General features: G+C 46.5%; 5 protein-coding genes across 5 annotated transcripts; 3 read left to right on the forward strand and 2 right to left on the reverse strand.

Moving 5' to 3' along the window:
- Nucleotides 1-3,287: 3,287 nt before the first annotated feature.
- FOBCDRAFT_277114 (transmembrane amino acid transporter protein-domain-containing protein) lies at nt 3,288-4,822 on the forward strand (the record flags this gene model as incomplete). Its single annotated transcript, XM_031195040.2, has 4 exons — nt 3,288-3,693; nt 3,740-3,931; nt 3,975-4,369; nt 4,418-4,822. 4 exons carry the CDS (start codon nt 3,288-3,290, stop codon nt 4,820-4,822), a joined length of 1,398 nt encoding a protein of 465 aa, XP_031029778.2.
- Nucleotides 4,823-5,591: 769 nt separating this feature from the next.
- Nucleotides 5,592-9,994, reverse strand: FOBCDRAFT_241986 (P-loop containing nucleoside triphosphate hydrolase protein; the record flags this gene model as incomplete). Its single annotated transcript, XM_031195041.2, has 11 exons — nt 5,592-6,275; nt 6,335-6,525; nt 6,576-6,691; nt 6,743-7,272; nt 7,330-7,499; nt 7,555-8,308; nt 8,369-8,515; nt 8,572-8,851; nt 8,913-9,569; nt 9,618-9,805; nt 9,878-9,994. The coding sequence occupies 11 exons, from the start codon at nt 9,992-9,994 to the stop codon at nt 5,592-5,594; spliced, it is 3,834 nt and encodes a 1,277-aa protein (XP_031029779.2).
- Nucleotides 9,995-12,073: 2,079 nt separating this feature from the next.
- Nucleotides 12,074-13,032, forward strand: FOBCDRAFT_139966 (uncharacterized protein; the record flags this gene model as incomplete). Its single annotated transcript, XM_031195042.2, has 2 exons — nt 12,074-12,590; nt 12,671-13,032. 2 exons carry the CDS (start codon nt 12,074-12,076, stop codon nt 13,030-13,032), a joined length of 879 nt encoding a protein of 292 aa, XP_031029780.2.
- A 4,926-nt stretch (nt 13,033-17,958) lies between these two features.
- Nucleotides 17,959-18,732, reverse strand: FOBCDRAFT_138738 (uncharacterized protein; the record flags this gene model as incomplete). Its single annotated transcript, XM_054705978.2, has 1 exon — nt 17,959-18,732. A coding segment is annotated over one exon (774 nt), but the record flags the coding sequence as incomplete, so codon positions are not given.
- A 1,125-nt stretch (nt 18,733-19,857) lies between these two features.
- Nucleotides 19,858-21,533, forward strand: FOBCDRAFT_251866 (uncharacterized protein). The gene is made up of 2 exons (XM_054705979.2): nt 19,858-20,342; nt 20,395-21,533. Exons 1-2 carry the CDS (start codon nt 20,004-20,006, stop codon nt 21,463-21,465), a joined length of 1,410 nt encoding a protein of 469 aa, XP_054561954.1. The 5' UTR covers nt 19,858-20,003; the 3' UTR covers nt 21,466-21,533.
- The last annotated feature ends 274 nt before the right edge of the window (nt 21,534-21,807 follow it).

Consider the following 21,807-nt stretch of genomic DNA (forward strand, 5'->3'; position numbering starts at 1 on the left):
GTGGGGCGAATTCTATCTATTCTGGCACTTGATTGTCACCTGCCCGGATCACCAGATACTCGAAGAGCGGCTGGCCGAATTTGAACTCAAATATGGCAGCAAATAACCTTATGTATACGTAATGCAGTGTCAAATCGGAGAGCCGGGACTGGCTATATTGCTTGTAAATGTGTCTGGTCGAAGGTTCCCTGTTGTAATTTCCATGTTCTCCTCGTTGTTCATGTCCTTAGCATAAAGTGTGTAGGGCCCCAAGCTCTCCTCAGCATGTCTGGCCCCAGCTTCCTTGAGCTGAGTTTGTGCAGATGGACACGCGAGAACACCTCTAGTAGAGCTTTTTTTTTTTTTTTTAACAACTCGGTGGGGCTTTTGTATTCCTGGTTTAAATACTTAGTATTTTTGATAGCGAACTGTTCCAAGGAAGGAACTTGGATCGCGCGATATTTCTCATATACGATCATCAAGACAGTTCCTTTGGCGGGGATGCCGGAAATGTAGTCGGTCCAGAGGTTGATCTGGTTATTGTGCTTCGCAACATTATAGATGTAGTATCGATCTAAAAAGCTCAGGCGTCGATTCAACATTAATCGCAGCTGCTCTAGTAGGGGCCCATTCAGGGGGTGGTTATCATCTGTATCAAAACAGGTGTCTTCTGCCCTGGCACACTGGGTATAATTTGCAGCCACTCATTTGTCGCTGCGTCATCCTGCCAAGTGTGGTCTAAAACATACCATATACCGAACCTTATTTCTCCGTATCAGCTCTCTGCTTACTTGTGTCTTGTTAATGGTGGCGCGTTAACTTGGGGTTGTTGTCTCAGATTGCAGATTGGGCATCTAGCCGCCTGTACTATTAACAACTCACTTCAGTGATCTACAATCACGTGCCAAAAGTCTGACAACACCAACGCGTCTACCCCGCCTTGATCAGTATCACCAAACAACCTCAATTACTTTAACAACAAGAATTATATACTCAATGGCTTCTGAACATCGCAATTTTGGTACTGAAATAAGCGGAAATCGCCAAAGAAACCATGAATTTACTCCCGAGCAAAGAGCAGCCATGGTGGCGGAGGTATATGCCGGCAAATCAATGAGACAGGTTGCAGCCTCCTACTCAACGGATCCCAGGACTGTCTCCCAGACAGTCAAACGCTGGAAAGAGAACCACAACAACGTCTCTAGGGCACGTTCTAGGCGTCCCCAGAAACTTAGCGCTCGTAAGATTATTTCTATCCAGTCATTTATTAAAAGAAATCGCTCAATTACGTGGAATAAGGCGTTATTAGAGCTTGGTGTTAAAGTATCAGCCTGGATGCTACGTCGTCGGTTAGAGAGGTATTAGTAACGCAAATGGAGGTCAAAAAATAGGATTAAACTGTCAAAAGACGATGCAAAAGCAAGGCTATAACATGCCCGTTTTTGGATTCGTCATATTGACGAATATATCCTCGTAATTGGCCTTAAAATGACACCCTTTTCAACGCTGACTTTCTCACAGATCTGCTTCACCGACGAGGTCACGGTTTCAAACGCCCCAAACAACCCTGACGGCTAGGTCTTTCGCCGACCTGATAAGAAGTATCATACGGACCTAGTTAACATCCAGCAACATATTAAACCTTCTATTTCCCTTATATTCTAGGGAGGAATTACTCGAGATAAACAGTCATATCTCATACCGATGACGAGGGATAAGACGGCCAAAAAAGGAGGTTATTCCAGCTGGTCTTATCGCAAAGCCCTCACGGAAGGTCTCCTTCCTTTCCTCGATGAATTTGACCTATTTCAACAAGACAACGCCCGGATTCATATAGCTCAACCGTTGATAGATTGGCTGCTTCTTTATGGGATAAAACCCATTAATTGGCCGTCTTATTCCCCTGATTTAAACCCCATAGAACAAGTCTAGAAGGCCCTAAAAGCGAAGCTTCGACGGATGCATCCTGAATTCATTAGATTGAAGAATAATATGGCAGATAGAGCTCAGTTGATCAGATGGTTGCAAGAGGCGTAGGCAGCCTTGCCTCCCTACCTGATTTTGAAGCTGATGACTTCCATGAAAAACCGCCTTCGCGCTGTTATTTGCGCACAGGGATGGTATATAAAATATTAAAGCGCTGACTTAGGGGAATTAATTAATATACTTTTTATTAAATTTAATTAACTATTCGTAATAATATCACTGAGTGTTTAATTGGTGTTGTAATGAGGGAGGTTGGATGTGGGGTTGGTGTTGTCAGACTTTTGTCCTATAATTTTATTCTATCACTATTGCGTAAGAAATTTTATTCGATCCATTAGTCTTTTGGCTTGTTAGAAAGTTGAAACTAACGCCCGTCGATACTATTTGGAACAACTGAACAATATGTCACTCTTGGCCTGGTAGTGGCTGAACAAGTTTCTTGGAAGGAGTTTTCTTACTCCTGAGCCAATACTAGATAAAGGCCACCCTACAAACAATTAGTGGCCTGTTGTTGGCCGTGGAGGGCGTGCAACAACATCCTTGGGGGAATCTTGCCCGAAAGGTTACTCGGGTAGGGCCTTGAGACCGGACCCCCTTAGCCTAACCCATTCCACCTGTGGTGCCAGAGGGTCAGGCACGGGGGGTACGTTGACTAGGCACAGGGACGGTTGACTGAGGAAATCTAAGATACCTCTTTTTCTTTGGTCTTTCCTTATTATCAGAAGTATCCTTTATCTCCAAATTTCCCCGCATATATCACGTGACTTTGACATATTAACGGTACTTCTTTTTCCTAGGCCTTGCCTTACTATGAGAGGTATCTTAAATTTCCTCAGTCAACCGAACCTTTTCCTAGTCACCGTACCCCCCGTGCTTGAGGCACGGTCACTGGTGACTGAATGAAAAGCACGGGGGGCCGGTCTCTAGGCCCTACCCGAGTAGTGCTACTATGAATGACAACGCAGATCATTTACAGCACAGGGGTAAACAAGCGTCAGATAAAGGTGTTAATAACAGTGGTTTCCTAAATTATTGGCAATTTGTCGCTAACAATATTTGATTGGTGCGGAGTACCCCGGGCGGCGAAATTTCTGAAGCTTGGGCCGATATCTCGAATTGTAAAAGGCAAGTCTCCGCGATATCAAGCACTTACCCCAGATAATCCCTCATGTACCCCAGATAGCTAGAATACGGAATCGATGGAACTGGAATGAACATGGCCTAATGAGTATGCTGGCCCGAGTACTTAAACACCCCCGCAACCTCTTGTAGTCTTCTTCATTCCGACGGATCTCCACCAAATCTACTCATTTTCTTCCATCATGGCGAATAACATCGAGACTAAACATGACCCTGAAGGTATCACCCAGACCCCTTCACAAGCCGGTGAAGTACTTAACAACAAGACGATTGAGCACGACGCTGTATTCGGAAACATCACAGAAGACGGACCCAATTACCGCAACGTTGGATGGATTGGTACAACAGCCCTGATGATGAAGACTCAAATCGGCCTTGGTGTCCTGTCTATGCCTGTGGTCTTTGACACTCTTGGTCTTATACCTGGCATTATTCTCCTTATAACTATTGCGGGTATTACGACTTGGTCAGACTACATTGTTGGCGACTTCAAACTACGCCATCGTCATGTCTACGGTATTGACGACGTTGGTCGAATGTTGTTCGGTCGTATAGGCCATGAGGTCTTTGGTGCCATGTACACTATGTGTAAGTGCACTGTTTAGGTATCCATGGTATGACCTAATGTTTCCAGACTTCACCTTCGTTTCCGGCTCGGCTATGCTCAGTATCTCTGTTGCCTTGAACGCTCTTTCGGAGCACGGGATTTGCACAGCTATCTTTGTCGCAGTTGCTGCAATTGCTACATTTTGCTTGTGTAGCATTCAAACTCTTGGCCGCATCAGTTGGGTGGCATGGCTAGGTGCATGTTGCATCATCATTTCAGGTATGTTCCCAACACTCAACAAGCATTAGCTAACAGGGAATAGTTTTCATCGTTACTATTGCAGTTGGACTTCAGGATCAACCCTCAGCGGCGCCGAAAGACCTTGGCGAATGGAAATCCGACTACAAACTAGTTGCCAGTCCTACCTTTACGGATGCCATCTCAGCCGTCTCGACCCTCGTCTTCACATATGCTGGAACTCCCGCCTTCTTCAACATCGTCTCAGAGATGCGCGATCCCCGATTATACACTCGAGCTTTGACAGTGTGTCAAGTCACAGTGACAGTTGTGTATATCATAGTAGGCACTATTGTGTATTACTTTTGCGGGTCCTACGTTGCTTCTCCTGCTCTCGGTTCTGCTGGTCCCTTGATGAAGAAAGTCGGTTATGGTATTGCTCTGCCTGGCTTACTAGGCTCTGCGATTCTTCTTGCTCATGTAGGAACCCCGTCATACACCGCCCACGACCACGCTAACTTTTCACAGCTGCCTGCCAAGCACATTTTCATCAGAATCCTTCGTGGATCGAAGCACCTCACTGCTAATACCACTATTCATTGGATCACTTGGATTGGGTCTACCTTGACGGTGTCTCTTGTTGCGTACGTTATCGCCAGCGGAATTCCTGTCTTTGGCGGCCTTGTCTCTCTGATTGGTGCTCTTTTCGGCACCTTCCTATCCTTGCAGCCAATGGGTTGCATGTGGCTGTATGATCACTGGAAGGAAGAGCGAACCGCGAGGTGGTACTTCATGGTCGGATGGAGCGTCTTTATCATCGTATCCGGAACCTTTTTGATGATTGCAGGAACATATGGTTCTATCGTGGGCATCATCAATTCCCCAGAGAGAACAGGTGCTTGGTCATGTGCTGATAACTCCAACTCTACCTAGACAAGAAGGAGTAACATAGAGACGCGACTTTCTGAAACGGGAGTGCACTACTAGAATCCAGAACCTTGAAAGGTTTCCAAGGTGGAGGGTGATAACGTAAGCATTCACTCGTATCATTGCTCAGTGGATGAAAACAAAAGGGGTTTGCGTCCAAGGGGCCAATTTGACGGATCATTAACGTCGTCAGATAGGTCTGGATTTATAATTATGCTTTCGTCATTACCAGCATGTCGGGCCTCGAAATTACGTCTCACATCGATGAGGCGTACTGTGCCTGGGACATCGCTGGGCTCTGAGACTCTTGGTAGGAAAGTCTTATTCAGAATGCCCTGATAGTAAGTAACGTGCATGATAGGCTTATGTGCCAGATAAGCATGTGTCCCAAAAAATCCTCAGTCTCTCACTTTTCTATGTAATCAACAAAATACCAACTAATAAACATGTCTAGATTCAATAGCGAGGGTAATATTCTTCTTACCTTTCAGGCCCTTCAACATAACCCAAAACTAAAGATTCAACGCGCTACCTTAAATTATAAAGTCTGCCCAAAAAAGCTAAATTGCTGCCAGGAAGGCATACAATCTCAATACAATTGAATTCCTAAGTCACACAAACTATCTAATCTAGTGGAACATATTATAGTTAAATTCATTCTCAGCCTAGATTTATGAGGATTTCCCACATAATAGTATAATATTAAGGATATAGCTAATTGATAGCTTATTAAATGTAATATACTATCTATCAGCAAGCGCTAGGCTTCTCTCTTTCACGTACTTTTATCAAGCTTCTGAGCCTCGCACATCTTGGCGTACATACCGTTTTGTGCAATCAGCTCGCTATGTGTACCAGCTTCTACAATTCGGCCCCCATAGAAGACAAAGATGCGGTCAGCCTCTCGAACGGTAGACAACCTATGGGCGACAGCCACTGTAATTCGATTACCATTAGAGGCAGCTTCCATCAGAGCAGCTTGGACAATGCGCTCAGACTCGGTGTCTAGTGCACTTGTCGCCTCATCTAGCAAGATGACACTAGGCTTTCGCACCAATGCTCTGGCGATCGCTATACGCTGACGTTGCCCGCCAGACAGCTGGCTACCACTGTTGCCGCAGGGCGTGTTGAGACCTTCAGGCAACGAAGAAACAAAGTCCCATGCATTGGCAGCCCGGCAGGCTTCCTCAAGCACTGCATCTGGGACTGGGTCGGAGCCATCAATATCCAACCCCTGGGATATGTTTTCCCTGATAGAACCAGGGAATAGCATAGGCTCCTGCTGCACGAGCGAAATGTGTCTGCGATATATCAATGGGTTGATCGAGGGAAGGGAAACAGAGCCATCAATAGTGATATTGCCACTGTTCGGGTCATAATATCTCTCGAGCAGAGATATCATTGTGCTTTTACCACAACCTGAAGAACCAACAAAGGCGACAAACTCGCCTGCATTGATCTAAGAGTAGATAGTTAGTAAATCGACATGCTGGATAATAAAAGGAACATGAGCCTTACCTCAAGAGACACTCCTTTAAGGACACGGTTATCTGGAGCCAAAGGGTACGAAAATTGTATATCTTTGAAGCCATACGACGTGCAACCATTTGGGGGACCCTTTTCCTTGTTTTCTTCTGTCTCGCGAATTGTCGGTTCCAGTTCAGAAAGCCAGAAGAAGTAGTTGGCCGCTTGGTTTGCCTTGGTAAAGCCTTGAGATAGTTAGTATAGGTGGCTGACGGGGTCTAACCAAGGTCCTTACTGCTCGCAAAGCTGAACATCTGTGCCGATGCCTGTCCAGAAAAATAGACACCCATGAAAGAAACCATTAATTGGTAGAAGTTTATTTCACCGTTGTTGATAAGCTTGGAACCCCACCTGCGGACTAATGAGAAAGTACACAGAATATAGGTAATAATCAAGACTTACCAAAATCCAAGGGCTAAAACAAAATACTCCACGGACTGAGTAAAAGAAAACCAAATCATCATATGAAACATAGACGGTGCTGTTTGCCGGATAGCTTCATCTAGCTCATGTGTGTACTTCGCCAGAATAGTTTCTTCGATCGCTAGAGATGAGACCGTTCGAATAGCTGTCACAGATTCAGATGCCACAGCAGAACTGGCAGAGAATCTCTTGCCCATATCGGAATCCATCTTTGTCTCCAATCTTATACGTGCGTAACCGGATAAGATCATGGGTGGCATGCCAGCAAATACTCCCACAAGACCTAGCTTCCATGAAACCACCAGCGCCAGAACGGCTGATGCAATAATATTTATAGCTGAAAGTACCATCAGCGCCACGTTGAACCCCATGAGCTCAAGTACGGCCTGAGGGTAAGAGTCCAGTCGACTAATTAGGGCGCCAACGGTATTCTCAGGTCTGTCGAAAAATCGCAGGTCTTGTCGGAGAACAAGATCGAGCATCTCTCGGCGAAGCTTGATATTCAATGTCTATTGGATTAGATAATGTTAGAAACCAGCAGAAACAATAGAAATGGCCCCGCTTACCTGTGCAATGACATTCGTGGACCAACCCAATACAAAAAAGACAACAAGGCAGCCGAGCGCCAGTACAAAGAACATGAGTGAAATAAAGTTTCCACGTGACTGCACATCTGGGCTAGAAAAGACGCCCATAATCTTTCCAAGCAACACAGCTTGTCCAGGGTAAACAGCGGCTATAGGCATTTAGCATTTCAATTCCACAAGAGTCCAGAGTATTGTGTAATTTACCTCCAGCAGTGCAAGCTATCAATGTAATAGCGTACCAAAACTTCAGCTCAGGCGTTAGAGAAACAAGTCTGAGAATGCTGTGAATGAGGCCGAGATGCTTGAACTGATCATGATCTTCCCGATTCTTCAGCATTTCGGTATACTCAGCCTCGAGTGTCTTTATCTTAGCAAGTGACTGGATGGGTTCAACATCGTCGCTCATTGTCGAACTGTTATGTTCTCCTTCCTGGTCTGCCTTGCTTTTAGTTCCATGAGGAGTGAGGTCTTGAGCTTGCACTAGCATAGCGTAAATTCCATTCCTTTGTACAAGGTCTTGATGTTTTCCCTGTTCCATAATTCTTCCTTTAGACATGACAACAATATTATCGGCGTTTCGAATAGTTGCCAGTTTGTGGGCGATTACAATGGTCGTACGATTTTTGGACGCGTTGTCTAACGCCTGCTGCACAACACCCTCTGCATGAGGGTCCAATGCACTAGTAGCTTCGTCAAGTAGCAGGATTTTAGGATCGGAAATAATGCTTCGGGCGATTGCTATCCTCTGCTTCTGACCACCAGAGAGAAGACCGCCTCTTTCGCCGATCCGTGTGTCGTAACCATTCGGTAAGGTTTTAATAAACTCGTGGGCAAATGCAGCAGTGGCTGCGTTCTGAACCATGGCCATTTGCTCCTCACGAGAAGAGTTTTGCCAGGGTGTTCCAACCAGGCCGTTGACGATATTTTCAAACACAGTTCCGTTGAATAGTACAGGTTCCTGACAAATTTTAGTCCTGCACTTAACGGCAGCCCATGTTGAGCTGGAAAATATCCATACCTGTTGAACAAGTCGAACATTGGTGCGTAGCCATGGTAAGTTCAGTTTCTTAATATCCTTTCCATCTAAAGTGATGGATCCTACATCAGGGTTGTACCATCTCTCAAGGAGTCCAATGATAGTACTTTTCCCCGAGCCGCTAGGTCCCTGCGAAGAAGTTAATTCCTTGTTCCTACAGAATAGCTGCATTAAGCTTTACTTACGACAAGAGCAGTGACTTTACCTGCAGGGATACTTAATGTAAAGTCCTGCAGGACACGAATATTTGGACGAGTAGGGTAAGCAAAGTTCAAAGCTTGGAGGTCAATGACACCGACAGGGGCATCAATTTTATCTCCCGATTCATCAAATGGATTGATTTCGGATTCTCGATCGATAAGCGTAAATAACTCAGCTGCTGCTGATGCGGCACGCCCAAAGACGACGAAATGAGGAGCAATCGTGCTGATAGTACTTGCTGCAATGACAACCGAAAACAAGACTCTGTTTGTCATAATTAGCTCGCGTTACAACGGCTTCAGGCATGGATGGTGTAGCCACATACGTAAATACTTTACCGATATTTGGCACTTCGCCCCTGGCAATCATACCAATTCCCTGCCAGAAAGCCAAGCCCATGCCAGCGATCATGATGAAGTACTCTCCACCAAACATAACACCGTAGAGAATATTCTTCTTCTTTCCTTCCCGAAGGACATCGTCGAGGTATGTATCGAATTTGGCGACTACTCGCGTTCGAAGACTAAAGGCATGAATAGTGCGGATGCCTGCCAAGATACTTTCAGCATAACCACCTGCCAAAGCCTGAATCTTCAAAATTCGTGTTTCAATCTTGGCATCGGGAACAGAAAGGGTGCCAACCGTTAGAAGGAGTGCTGGAACAAGACACAATAGGATGAGCGTCAGTTTCCACTGGCTGATGAACGCAATGACAAATGCAGCAATAAATGTAGCAACCGACTGGACGAAGATACCCATTTTCTCGGCTATGCCTGATTGGATAAGTTTGCCATTTGATGTGGCTTGCATTGCAACTGATCCGGTCATACCACGATCAAAAAATGCGATTTCCTGACTAAAAGCGGCCTTGAGATAGGTACGTCGAACGTTGCGAGTCAAGTGATATGCAACATAGGTGAGAAGAGAGGCATAAAGATAGGTCGATACAAATCGCACAATACCGATATAGACAAAGTTAAGGCTAGTCGTATTAGCTGTGTTTCAGTCAAACAGAAGCCTTGGCACTCACGCGGTCTTCCGTACGGCAGGCATGAAGCCCTCGGGAACGCTACCAGTGGTGGTGAAGTCAGTGAGAAGAGAGATGAATTGTCCGAGAACGACATTGACCATCGCGAGTGCAATGCCAGATGTAATAGCCCCAATTAAGCCAATCGCTTGCAGAACGTAATCCGTCGTGCTTCCGTATGCAAAGACTCGCTAGAGGAGAATAATCAATACTTTTGAACTATTTGTCTGGTAAATAAAAGACGGAGGTGGGATTCTACTGACAAACAATGACTTAGCCGACGAAACCTTCTTAGGCTGCTCATCTTTATGGTTGTCCGCCCCTCCTAGCTGTTGAAGGATTCCCACGAGTGTGGACTTCTCAGGTGGTGAGTCTGCCATGGTGAATGGCCTTTAGGGTAGGCAAATACTGGAAAGAGGAAAAAACCAAAATGGCAGGAAGATAAACTTATGGATTAAAGCAGATTGGACCAATGAGCATTAGTGATAGACGGGCCGAAGAAAGCAAAAGGACGCGGTTGAGAACCTGAATTAGTTCCCCAAGAGGTAGGCAACTTTCAGCTGATATAGCGATGAATAGCACCCAGATACCCTTGACCCACATGCCGCCGCCCAACACAGGTTTATCATCATTTAAGTTATCAGCAAAGAACCCCAGACTAAGTGGAGCACGCTAGCGATTCTTAATTACCTTAAATACGCGTGCGCCAATCGGCACAATTCTCCGCCCCCCCTCCTCGGGTTCTGCTTCTTTTATGGCGGTCGCCGCGTTCCGAGGGCCCCGACAGAAAACTTGACACTAATTCCTGTTATCACCGTAACCGTTTACTGTTTAGTTCTGGACTATCGTTGGTTTGCACAACACATCTCTCCCATGAGTAAAACACAATTACCGGTCTAGTGTATTCGCTACTGTGCGACCCGCAATAATGAGCGCTGATACGTTCGAATCCAACTTCAACGATGATTCATTCTTGTCTGCTCCGGGCCATGATGCGCAAGAGCAAGTCTATACTGAAAAAGCATGCTGTAGATCTCGTTCCAAACATCAAAAAAGCTAGATGTGTTAAAGGCTGTACCAACAGCAAGTTACTTAGTGCCAAATCTGTCGATTGCGTAAGATATGCACCTGTGTGCTTGTTATTCCTATCGCGTTATGGGTGAGGTTTGTTACCTTCATTGACTAGATAACGGATATAATGTAATCGAGCCTATCCGTGCTTTCCTTGCGTTAAATATTGAGTACCATGTAATTTCTCAGATGGGCAGAAACCTTAAGAGAAGCAACGTCTGTTCAATCTGTCAAGCACCTAGTTTGTGGTCTCTGAGTCAGAGTCCTGTTTCCCTATCGTCACCACCCTAACGCACTCAGTCAGGAGATGGATCGTGTCGTGGAGAGCGTCGATTGAATATACTACACGATTCAACAATTGCATCTGTGCTCTGGGAGTCCATCGTTGAATGTCACTAGTCGCTCCATTCAGCCATCTAAATCACATCAGTTTCCGGGTTCGACTTAATACACACCATCATTGCCTGCGACTACGCCAGTGGAAATGAATGGGTCAACTAACCACGATAAATTCCTTTGGCAAGAGTGCAAGGGAGGGTCTTCTTTATTTATCCATGCACTTTAAGCAACAAAACTGCTTGGACATACAATCGACAACAGCCCGCCCAAGGTTGCGTTAGAAATAAAATCAGCCCTGAACACGTTTGGTACTCAAGTAGAGGGCTATAAATAATAGAACATATGATAGCGACTCCTTATCCGAACGTGAAAGCGCTTCGCCCTGGATCAAGTCTTAAGAATATTCCTATGCCAGACATTTAAAAAGCGTTTGCCTGCCTTAGAATGGCACAAGGTGATTATTACAATTTCCCCTGATGGTTATTCTAAAATCATGACTAAGAGAATTAAGATAATTCTCGAATTCAAATCCTTTGGCTCATTCTTTGTGGCGTGCTTCTTTTGTTCGTTGAAATCAACATATCCAAATCGACTTCGGCGACATGAGTGTGGGTGGGGGAGGTGTGGGGTTGGGATGTCTATAACAATTGTGGATTCACCTCAAAGTGGATCGATCGTCCCGAAATTCTCGTTCTCTTTATCTATTGGCCATGCCGTATAGCAAGCGTTTGCAGGATGGCTTGATCAGAAGAAGAAAACTTTTGCCTCATTTACGCTTCAACCAAACGGGATCTTGTCTTTCCGCTTTTCCATTTCATGCCACACTCAGTCGGAGACAACGGGATCCTCGGCGGCCGGCAGGTACTACTGAATTTTAAGGAGCTCTATCAGGTAGCTGCGCCAGAATCTATCATAGCGCGAGGCTGTGGCAGCTGAGGTCTTAAAAGTGCGCCTGTGTACCATACATCTGCGACTCCCAATATCTCTTTATTCCACAACAATCCCGACTATCCAGGGCTACGACCTAGACCAAACCAACAAAAATTACGATGGAACCAAAAATTGTTCATATTCCAAACGAAGTCCTCTCATATCTCCTTCCGTGGGGATCTTTAGTGCTTTGCTCATGCATTCTCGCCATAGTCTTATTATCTAATCTTTTTGAGCGATGGCTACTTGGAGCGCTTTATCCACAAGTATGGGCAGACCTTGCCCATCATGAAAGACGACGTCGATCCTTTGTTTACCTGCACATCGGTGTGTTGATCATGGTCTTTCTCTGTATCTTCGGTGCCTTTCCAGTGTTTGACTTCCTCGTTGGCCGAGCCCAAGTCTCGGACATTTTGTTCAAACGCGTCACGTATGGCGACTATTTGTTTGTGCTGTCTCATATATATAGTGCATACTATAGCTTTGAGCTCAGCTTTCGCACAAAGTTTGCTAGTGCTATCAGTATCGCTCATCATATTGGCCTGTTGATTGTTATACAAATGGCCTTAGCACTCTTCGGAGATGTGCAAAAATATCCTGAGGCAATCCTCGAATTTTATATGTGTATGGTTTGGGGTATGTATCTGTATACTTTGCTTCTGCCAAAAAAAAAAAAAAAAAGCATTATTACGTGCTTAGTTGGCTGACAATCATAGGTACTTTTGATGTTATTGTCGAGCTTTTTCTCTACACATTCATGATCATTTGGCGAGTTAAGAGCTATAACCATTCACTACTAACCCAGATGGCTTATGTATGCTGTGTCTGGGTTCTAGTGGGAGCAACTGTTGAAACAGCAATCACTATATGGCTCCTCAAATGTTCATGGAGTCGGTGGAGTGTGTCCTTTCGCATTCTCCTTCCTTTACTATTTTCACTCTGGATTTCCACCCAGCTCTATGGTGGGTACAGGATTTTTGGCATGGCTCGCTCTCAAGAGCGACGAGCGAAGCTTGACCCGCAAACATCACGCTCTGATCATGACGAAACGTCGAGTCTCGAACGCCGGAAGCCTTAACAAGCCCGCAACAAGTATGACTGCACTGATTATACTTTAAGGAAGATCACATACACCTGGAGATGAGTCATGATCCTCATGTCTCTCTCTCCTTATATAATATTAAATGTTGTATACGTCTGGCACCTCTAGGGCTATGGGACATACTGACCCTGCTGCGTAGGTAAGGGGATGTTTTGGTAGTTACCTCAAATAATTGATGAGATGTGGTAGTCGGGGGGTTATATGTCCTTATCAGGCCTTTCTTTGAGTTTGGAGGGAAATACATCACTCTGTACGTCTTGTTTTCATATAGCGTTATTTTTATAACACCAGAAAGCATATTTCATGTTACGGCAGCAATTCATAACACATCTCCCATCAAAACAGTCGCGGTCATACTTGTGCAGACTTTATACAAATTTATCTATGGTGCGCATGTATGTCAAGTAATACCAAGATTTTTGTACTAAGTGAATAATAATTATTACGCTATGACTCAAGGTCACAAAGTGACGTGTTCAGTGTTTTGTAGCATTGAGTTCCAACGCTCAACAATCTGTTCTCTCTCCTCAGAAGTGGCAGAGTTATAGTCATCTATAGCTTGCCTAAGCCTGATCAAAATACATTCTGCTTGGATTTTTGTCAGTTGTTTTTTAGATAATTCCTTTTCGAGCCCTTTCAGAGAATAGCCAGGTAGTGCGAAAACTGCTGCACTTGAATTAGCACATGGCTTCGGATAAAAGTCTACAAGGAAGTTTACGAGAAAAGAAACGTTATTGAATGAGAAACGGTACTCACCGACACCGAAGTGGCATGCTAACCCACAAAAGCCAATATATGTGCCCGATGCAAACCCCTTGAGACCCCCATCTCTAGCACCTATGTATGGTTCAATGAAAGGTACAGTTAGTGCTTTATAAACCCCAATAGCAAACTCTTCACAAGCTACTTGACAACCGCTCCTCAATCCAAGAATTTCACCACGTCTTCGTGGATTCAGCTTGTGTGTAGAACTGTGGCATGTCATATTCCAGAACCCATTAGCAACGTTGTAACAGAAAGCAGCAGGAGCTTTTAGGCAGGCTTTTGACACATCTCCAAAGTAACGACCTGTAGCATGTGCAATATAACCGGCTTTACGGAGGTGACCTTTCTTTCTGGTAGGCATGTCCAGTGCTGGATAGCCACGCTATGAAACTGAAACTGGGGGGAGTTTCAGTTTCATGAAACCGGGCGTCAGTATAGTTTCAGTTTCATATGAACCGGTTTCAGTTTCATACGAAACAATATCCAGGTGCAGTCCAATTTTTTGACAAGCTCGGCATCGATATACACCTTATCTCCAAGTACCCCAAAGATGTTTGGCATTGTCTGCCTACCTACACTACCAATTCCCTAGGCTCGCCATCACTTTCTGCCCCCTTACTCATCTCTATATCTTCTTGGAGTATCCTTACAGCCGCGTCGATATCCTCCGCTTCCCTAAACACCCCTGCAAGAAGCGGCCTGCTCTTTCCCTTTGGAACACTTATCCAACTTTTAATGCACTCACATGCCTCTACCATTTTGGCAGGCATGCTACTTCTATCCCATCTAACCTGCCGTCTTGCGCCTGAGAAGATTTGCTCTGCTTCCGTAGACATGGGGGGGATGCAGAATATGTCAATAGCCATACGGCAGAGGAGGGGGAAATTCTCTCGCTGGGTCGGTTCAAGCCACCACTGTAAGGCCGTTTGTTGTCCAATCCCAACCTGTGAGCCCTGCGAAGTATCATCAAAACCAGGCCATTAGAAGGCTTCAAATTACTTACATAAATAAAGCGGTTGAATTCATCCTTCACCTCACTCGCTGTGCTGTACACCTTCTGCCTCCAGCGATCAAACTCATCGAGTTCTTGCTCTTTCTCCTGTTGTTCATCTGGGAGCTGGTAGCTCTTGTAGTCTGTGGACCAGATCTTCCTTACAGCCTTCACGGCATTGCTGACCCAGGCTGGGTTTCTCTTCCACTGCTCACTCAGATAGCTCTTTCGGAGTGCTGGGTGGAGGAGAATACCGGCCACGTACACCGGGGCTTGTTCGGTAAGCTGGTAATACTTCTCGAACTTTAGCCAAGCCACGTGAAAGCGCGCGTAGAAGCGTGGGCCACTGAAAGCCCGGTTTTTAATCCGCGTGAAGTGATGATGGAGGAAATCCATATGGGAGAGAACTTCATCGAGTGTATTCTCCCGGCCTTGGCGCACCGAGATCTGGTGGAATACTTGTAAGAACGCATGAATATCTCCTAGTTCGTTCCAGTCGTTGTGGTCCAGTGCATCTTTCTCGATTTTGGCATGATTTTCTTGAATCCAATCCATGAACTTTGCCCGATTCTCAATTGCCACGTCAATGAGGCGAAACCATGAATTCCAACGTGTGTCATTGTCCCTCGGCAAGGCCCTGCCAATCTCGGCCTTGAAGTCGTTGTAAATGCTGGTAGAGCTCCTTGAATATATGCACAAGTTGTGGAGTTTCCCCAGAACACTAAACTCCCGCCATTCCTCGGTAGCTTGTGCCTTCGTAATAATGCCCCCTTCTTCTCTTTCGGATAGCCTGCACAGCCGCTCATACGCCTCATCAATCCCCTCTCTCTCATCATCTTGAATCTTCTTTGCTTTACTCCGAAAGAGGAAGGCTTGAACGATGAGGTTCATGATGTGGCCACTGCAACGTAGTCGCCTGGCAACCGGATCTAAACCATCAATCTCTTTTGCGATATCGTCAAGCATAGTGTCGTTAGCGTCGTGATTATCCATCGTAAAGTAGCCAACCTTTCCTCTGAGATCGTACTCTTCGACAACCTCCAGGAAAGCCTTGGCTTGCAATTTCCCGTTGTGGCTTCCTTTGAACTCGCGCAGTGACAATAACGCTTGAGCGACTCCTCTCGTCTCCGCATCTACAAAATGGACCACGATTGCCTGGTATGCCGCCTTCTGTTCCGATGAGGTCCACATGTCAATGGTGAAGTGGACCATAGATGAGAGAGAATTATGAAGCTTCTTGACGAGCCCTTGTTTGTGTTGAGCGAAAGTCTTTTTGAGAAGCTTCGGCACCGCTCTGCGGCTGCGTAGGAGGACGTCCCGGGCCATATAGTTGCAGGAGAGTATAACAGCATGAAACTCGGGGTACTCGATGAATGTGTGGGCGATATTGCGAACCGCAAGAAGCCTGGCAAGTGCTTCCTCGAATGCAGGAATATTAATAGCGTTTGCCAAATATTTTTCCTCAGTAAGGTCTCGACTGGCTTGACGTTCCTCCTGCCTTCCGAACAAGTCCGTAATGGTGCCATGTTGCTGCTTCTTCAGATCCGACCTTTCCACATGCTCTATCACCCGGATGCCATGAAAGTCCCGCAGGTGCTTGCGGGCTCGACTCAGGTTCGTCGTTATCGAATTAGGCTTTTTCGTGGAGCCGCAGTGCTTGCAGTACCAAATTTCGTGGTATGAGGTATCGCGAGCTTTCTCCCCTCTCTCTTCATAAGGGCCACGCGCCTCGTTCCAAGTGCTTTTGTTCGTACGGCCTTTGGCGCGCTTGCCAGCCCGATCAGAGAGAGAGTGATCCATGTGTGCTTCGCGGGAACGGGAGAACCAGGAGAAGCAGACCCCAAGAGCTCATCAGAAGGCTCCGATAACAAGGGAGCGGGCGAAGCTGATGACATGTTGTCGGACAATTAATTCCACAGGGATCAGTGATGGCACCAGTCAACTGATAAGAATTAACAAAAGAACAAATTAAATTGAACAGTCATGTGTTCGGGCATAGCTATTTAAGCTCATGTCGTTAGGATTGGAGTCCTTGATGCGACAAGCCGGATGTGAAACCGGAGACACGACTCTAAAGTACGGGCCGCGTTTTATATCCAGTCGCACGAACCTAGTGGTGATATGCGACACATATTTACTATTAGCAAGTTTCTAACTGCGTTGAAGGCATTTGGTTTGCGAAATTTTCTTGGTTAAGTACTAAGATATTTGGGACTCATCGGGCGTATATGAAACATATGAAACCGACTGAAACATATGAAACTGGAGGAGTTACTGTTTCATACGAATCCGGGTCCAGGGACTGTTTCAGTTTCATATGAAACAGTATGAAACAACATGCGTGGCTATCCAGCACTGGGCATGTCTATCTTCCACGGGCCAAGGGGTTTCAAGATGCGCCCCAGTGTCTTGGTCCTTGCCCCGGACTTTTTGGTCTTCGCAGTGATAGCAGCCTCAAGATTGTTGAGGTTTGTGGTGAAGAAGAAGTCATGCTGAGCGTCTCCAACCTCAAACCAGTTTCTGACAGCATCCTTCGAAATACAGACGTTGCCATCCTGAGCTATATTTGGCGCTTGCAGTGGCTTGTTTCCACGGCTATTTAGGGATACAGAAACTCCCTTCCTTTCTTGCAAAGTCTGAAGATAGTCATTCGTCGCAATTTCAAAGGCTGTAATAAAGTTTGAAATAGCTGCCCATCCAGCAACAAGTGGATGTTTGACACCATCTTCAACATACCAATGCTTATGGCGCAGCAAACTTATATCACAAGGATCGACAATATTCTTATTCGAGAGACAAGCCGCTGCGAAGCCACTTAATCGTGCGCCTGAAGGTATGTGTTCCCAGGTAGCCAGTCGCTCTGGGCATAAGTCGCACCTGATAAGATCCAGTCGACTTAAAATGTCTTCCGTGGTATTAACCGCACCGTCTTCGTCTGTGATAACCTTCGCGATTCGTTTGGCAGCTTCCTGGGCCTTAGACTCCAATGCGATAGTGATGCCCTCGGCTAGTTTCTCAGCAGTTAATTCCTTGTATGGAACCGGCCAGGGGCCGACATGTGACCGAGCAACCATCTGACCCCAGAAGGGTTGGTCTCCAAAGAATGGCACAATAACAGTGGGCTTTCCGGCTCTGATGCCAGCCGCTGTAGTAGCATAGCTAATAGCAGCCAGTGGATGTGGAAATGATTCCGTTGGTGACCAGGGCATAGTAAAGACCATATGAAGCGGAATGTGAAGCTTCTCGGCGCAATGTATATGAGCCATTGATGGCGGATTGGCGATGATGAGGTCAGCAAGGAAGGGGTCTTTGGGATTTTCCACACGGGAAGCCGGCTGGGATGACCCAATGCCATCACCAGCTTCGATACAGCTCCTCCATGCACCGTTCATTATATTCCACATTTCCTTACGTCTGTTGTTCACCTCGCCTGCCTTGAGGCTCGCGTAACTAGGCCAAAGGCCTGGATTCTTGACCATGTAGGCCATAAGAGCCTCGCGATCACCACCAATGTTGAAGAATTCAACACCCTGCGACTCAACGAAATCTCTGAAATTGCTATCGGTACAGATACGCACACGATGGCCATAGTCACGGCTGGAAAGCAGTTTAGCTATGGGGATGAAAGGCTGTACATCGCCGCGAGAGCCGGCGATGTGAATGGCGATGTTGAGGCGTGGCTGGTTCAGCTGGTGGAAGCCAGGGTTTCCGTCAGATTGAGTATTGGCTTCAGCCGTATTAAGGTTACTCTGGAGGCGTTTGCACCAGTCTGTAAGTACTCGCGGGTTATCATGGAATCGGACTTCGCGTCGGCTATCGGTGGATGTGCCAGCTCTGCTGTTTGTTCTGATTTTGCCATGGGGCTTTGACCCAATGAGAGTGGGCTCGTGTGATGGAGAGCGAAAGAGAGGTGGTGCCATGCCGGCTTGTGATGGATTCAGTTCTCTAAATTAAGCGTTGCCGAATCCAACAAATCTGCGGTGGGGTGGGACCAAATATAATACCCCGAGCGCTGACTGGCAAGGACGTTGTAAAAAGCTAACACTCTGGCGCCTGGGATTACGCTGTGCCCTAGCCCAAATGTTCAGTTCTCAGCGACCCTCTTCAAGGTGGACCTTCTACGTCATTGTTTAGCGGAAAGGGTGGACCTGGCGATGGACAACTGGGTGGAGTCCGGCTTTCGGACCCCCGGCTGCCCGTAATTGCAAAAGATCGTTTGTTTTTATGTCCGCTCGCCAGCCACATCAAAACTGCTATATTGGATCACTAGAAAGCACAATTGGTATATATCGCTAGAAACAGAAAGAAAAAAAAATAGAGTTCCGGGTATACAAGTTATGACCTAATGGCTTGAGTTGGTAAAGTTGTGATTCACCTACATCAGGCTTACATAAAGAATCTTAATAACACAGAGCTGCAGCACCATTGCCTACCTACCAGGCTGTATATATAACAAGGAGCCTTAGTCTAGATCTCAAAAGGATGTATGCCGATGCACGCACATGTGCCACTAAACCAAGGGCACGGGCATCGACACAACCGTGCACACACGTGTATGGCCAAACGGAGCCCGCGGGCGCCGGTAGACCTTGGGACAACTAGCGAAACTACTCTCGTGGTAGGGCGGATTGAAGGACCCCTTGTAAGCAGGGTTGCTGCTCCAACATGTTTTGATCATTGGTCGCACCGTATTGTACTACAGCTAAAGCCATCATCAGGACAGCCAGATTGGGCCGAATCATACTGCAGACGGGCATTATGAGTGCGAGCACGGCGAATACAGGCCCGAGCCTTCGCGGAACCCGGCGTCCCTAGGTGCCGACGCGCCGCATTTGAGGCAAAACCCCTACCCCCGAAGATCATTACTCATCAAATCCATAGCCAACATCCTATGCATGGATCCTGTTGTGGCTTCTCTGTTCCTTCGGTATGGGCAGATGCCTGTGTGTGTACTGATGGTGTGGGGAAGTTGGCTGTGAGGACTTGCAAAGGAGGGGAAGGGGAAAGAAGGGTGGGGAGGTGTGAGATTTTTAATCCGGGACAGTCTGCGTTTCCTATCCTAGCGTCATTACTTGAGAGATATCTCTGACTATATAAGATGACTACAAGCTCAGACAACCTTTTGCAAGTAGCAACAAGCTAAATATACCTCAACTTTCCCTTACCTGTGCTTACCATCATCATCTTCAAAATGGCTACCAACCTTTACAACCCAGACGTTGCCGTTGTCGGCGCTGGCCTCAGCGGCCTCCGTGCTGCAAGAGAAATACAGAATTCAGGGCTGTCATGCGTCGTGCTCGAGTCGCTCGACCGTGTTGGTGGCAGGACCCTCTCCATGCCAACGAAAGAGAATGGTAAGGCACCTGTCGACCTGGGCGCCGCTTGGATAAACGACTCGTCGCAGACGGAGATGTTTGCGCTGGCTCAGGCATTCGGCTTCGACCTTGTGAAGCAGCGAGCAGAAGGAACCTCGATATACCAGGATGAACTTGGAAACGTAACGCCCACGCCATATGAAATGGAATCGGTGGTATGGCTAAATTCTTGATGTCTCAAAGAAACAATGCTAAAGATAATCACAGCTCTCACCGGAGGAAATCGGCAAGATGGACGCTTTGACGGCCACCATCAACAAGTTCGTCGAGAGAGCCGATTCTAATAACCCCCGTCAGGGACCTGATGCCGCAAAACTCGACTCCATGACCGCAATGGAGTTTGTGGACCAGGAGTGTGGTGGGGATCGAGTAGCTCATTCGTTGATGGCAACGGTTTCCGGTTCGCTGCTTGGTGTTAGTCCGGACAAAATTAGTGCACTACAGCTTGTTCACTATATCAAAGGCGGTACGGGCCTGACCAACGCTATTTCTGAGCTGAAGAATGGAGGACAATACCTGCGGATTCAGCAGGGTTGCCAGAGCTTTGCAACATGTCTAGCCGCTCAGCTCAGCCCTGGAACCATTCAAGTTTCGAGCCCTGTCCAACGGATCCGTCAGTCGGAGGACGGTTGCGTGGTCGAAACTACGGACGGTACCCGATACAACACCAAGAAGATTGTCATATCAGTTCCCACGTCCCTCTATCATAAAATCCTTTTCGAGCCAGAGCTTCCTACGGCCAAAAGAACCCTTGGTGAATCAACAAAGTTTGGCTATTATGCCAAAACAATCCTCGTTTTCTCATCGCCCTGGTGGCAGGAGAACGGTTTGTCAGGCTGCTTGAGCTCAGAGAAAGGTCCGATAAGCTTCGCCCGGGATTCATGCGCTCCCAAAGATGGGCAGTACAGCTTCACTTGCTTCCACGTTGCCAAGCAGGGACAAGACTGGTCAGAGCTATCAGCGGAGGAGAGGCAACGCGCTGTTCTAGAACATTTTCGTACCATGTTCAATGTTGTTGTGAAGGATGTTCCGGAGCCTGTTCAAATACTGGAGAAGGAATGGGCTAAGGATCCATGGTTTGGAGGTGCATCGGTCCCTGTCATGATGCCAGGTGTCATGACTAGTGATGCAGGTGCTGCTATTCGTGATGCCGTGGGACATATCCATTTCGTAGGCACAGAAACAGCTACCGAGTGGATGGGATACATGGAGGGAGCGATTCGGTCTGGTATTCGAGGAGGAAAAGAAGTAATTGCTGCACTCAACCAGACAGTCTAGGCCGAGCTGTTTGTTTTCAGACAGGCCCATACCACTTCGTTATAACAATAAACAAGTCTACAACCAGATACATAAGGTGCTTCCAAGCAGTCTAGCTAACCAGTGCTTTTTGTAACAGCCCCGCTAGGAACACGGTTAAAAAATACTAGCGGCACTAGCGCAAGATTAGTCTCTAGTATCTTGATTATTTATTGACGTCAGTGACAATCTGATGTACAGTCTTACCGCTTTTAGTATTATTCTTAGACAGAGTAATGGGGCATATAGCTAAAGTAATATTATAAGAGTTATTACTAATTTATAAGTGAAGGTTGAGAAACTCGTATAAGAAGGTACTTTAAA

This window comes from Fusarium oxysporum, chromosome VII, assembly GCF_013085055.1.
Source record: "Fusarium oxysporum Fo47 chromosome VII, complete sequence".
Classification (NCBI taxonomy): Eukaryota; Fungi; Ascomycota; class Sordariomycetes; order Hypocreales; family Nectriaceae; genus Fusarium; species Fusarium oxysporum.

Coding starts and splice junctions, on each gene's coding strand:
- FOBCDRAFT_251866 (XM_054705979.2), top strand. CDS start 20,004: ATGGCTACCAACCTTTACAACCCAGACGTTGCCGTTGTCGGCGCTGGC. Junction 20,343..20,394: donor CATATGAAATGGAATCGGTG/GTATGGCTAAAT, acceptor AGATAATCACAG/CTCTCACCGGAGGAAATCGG.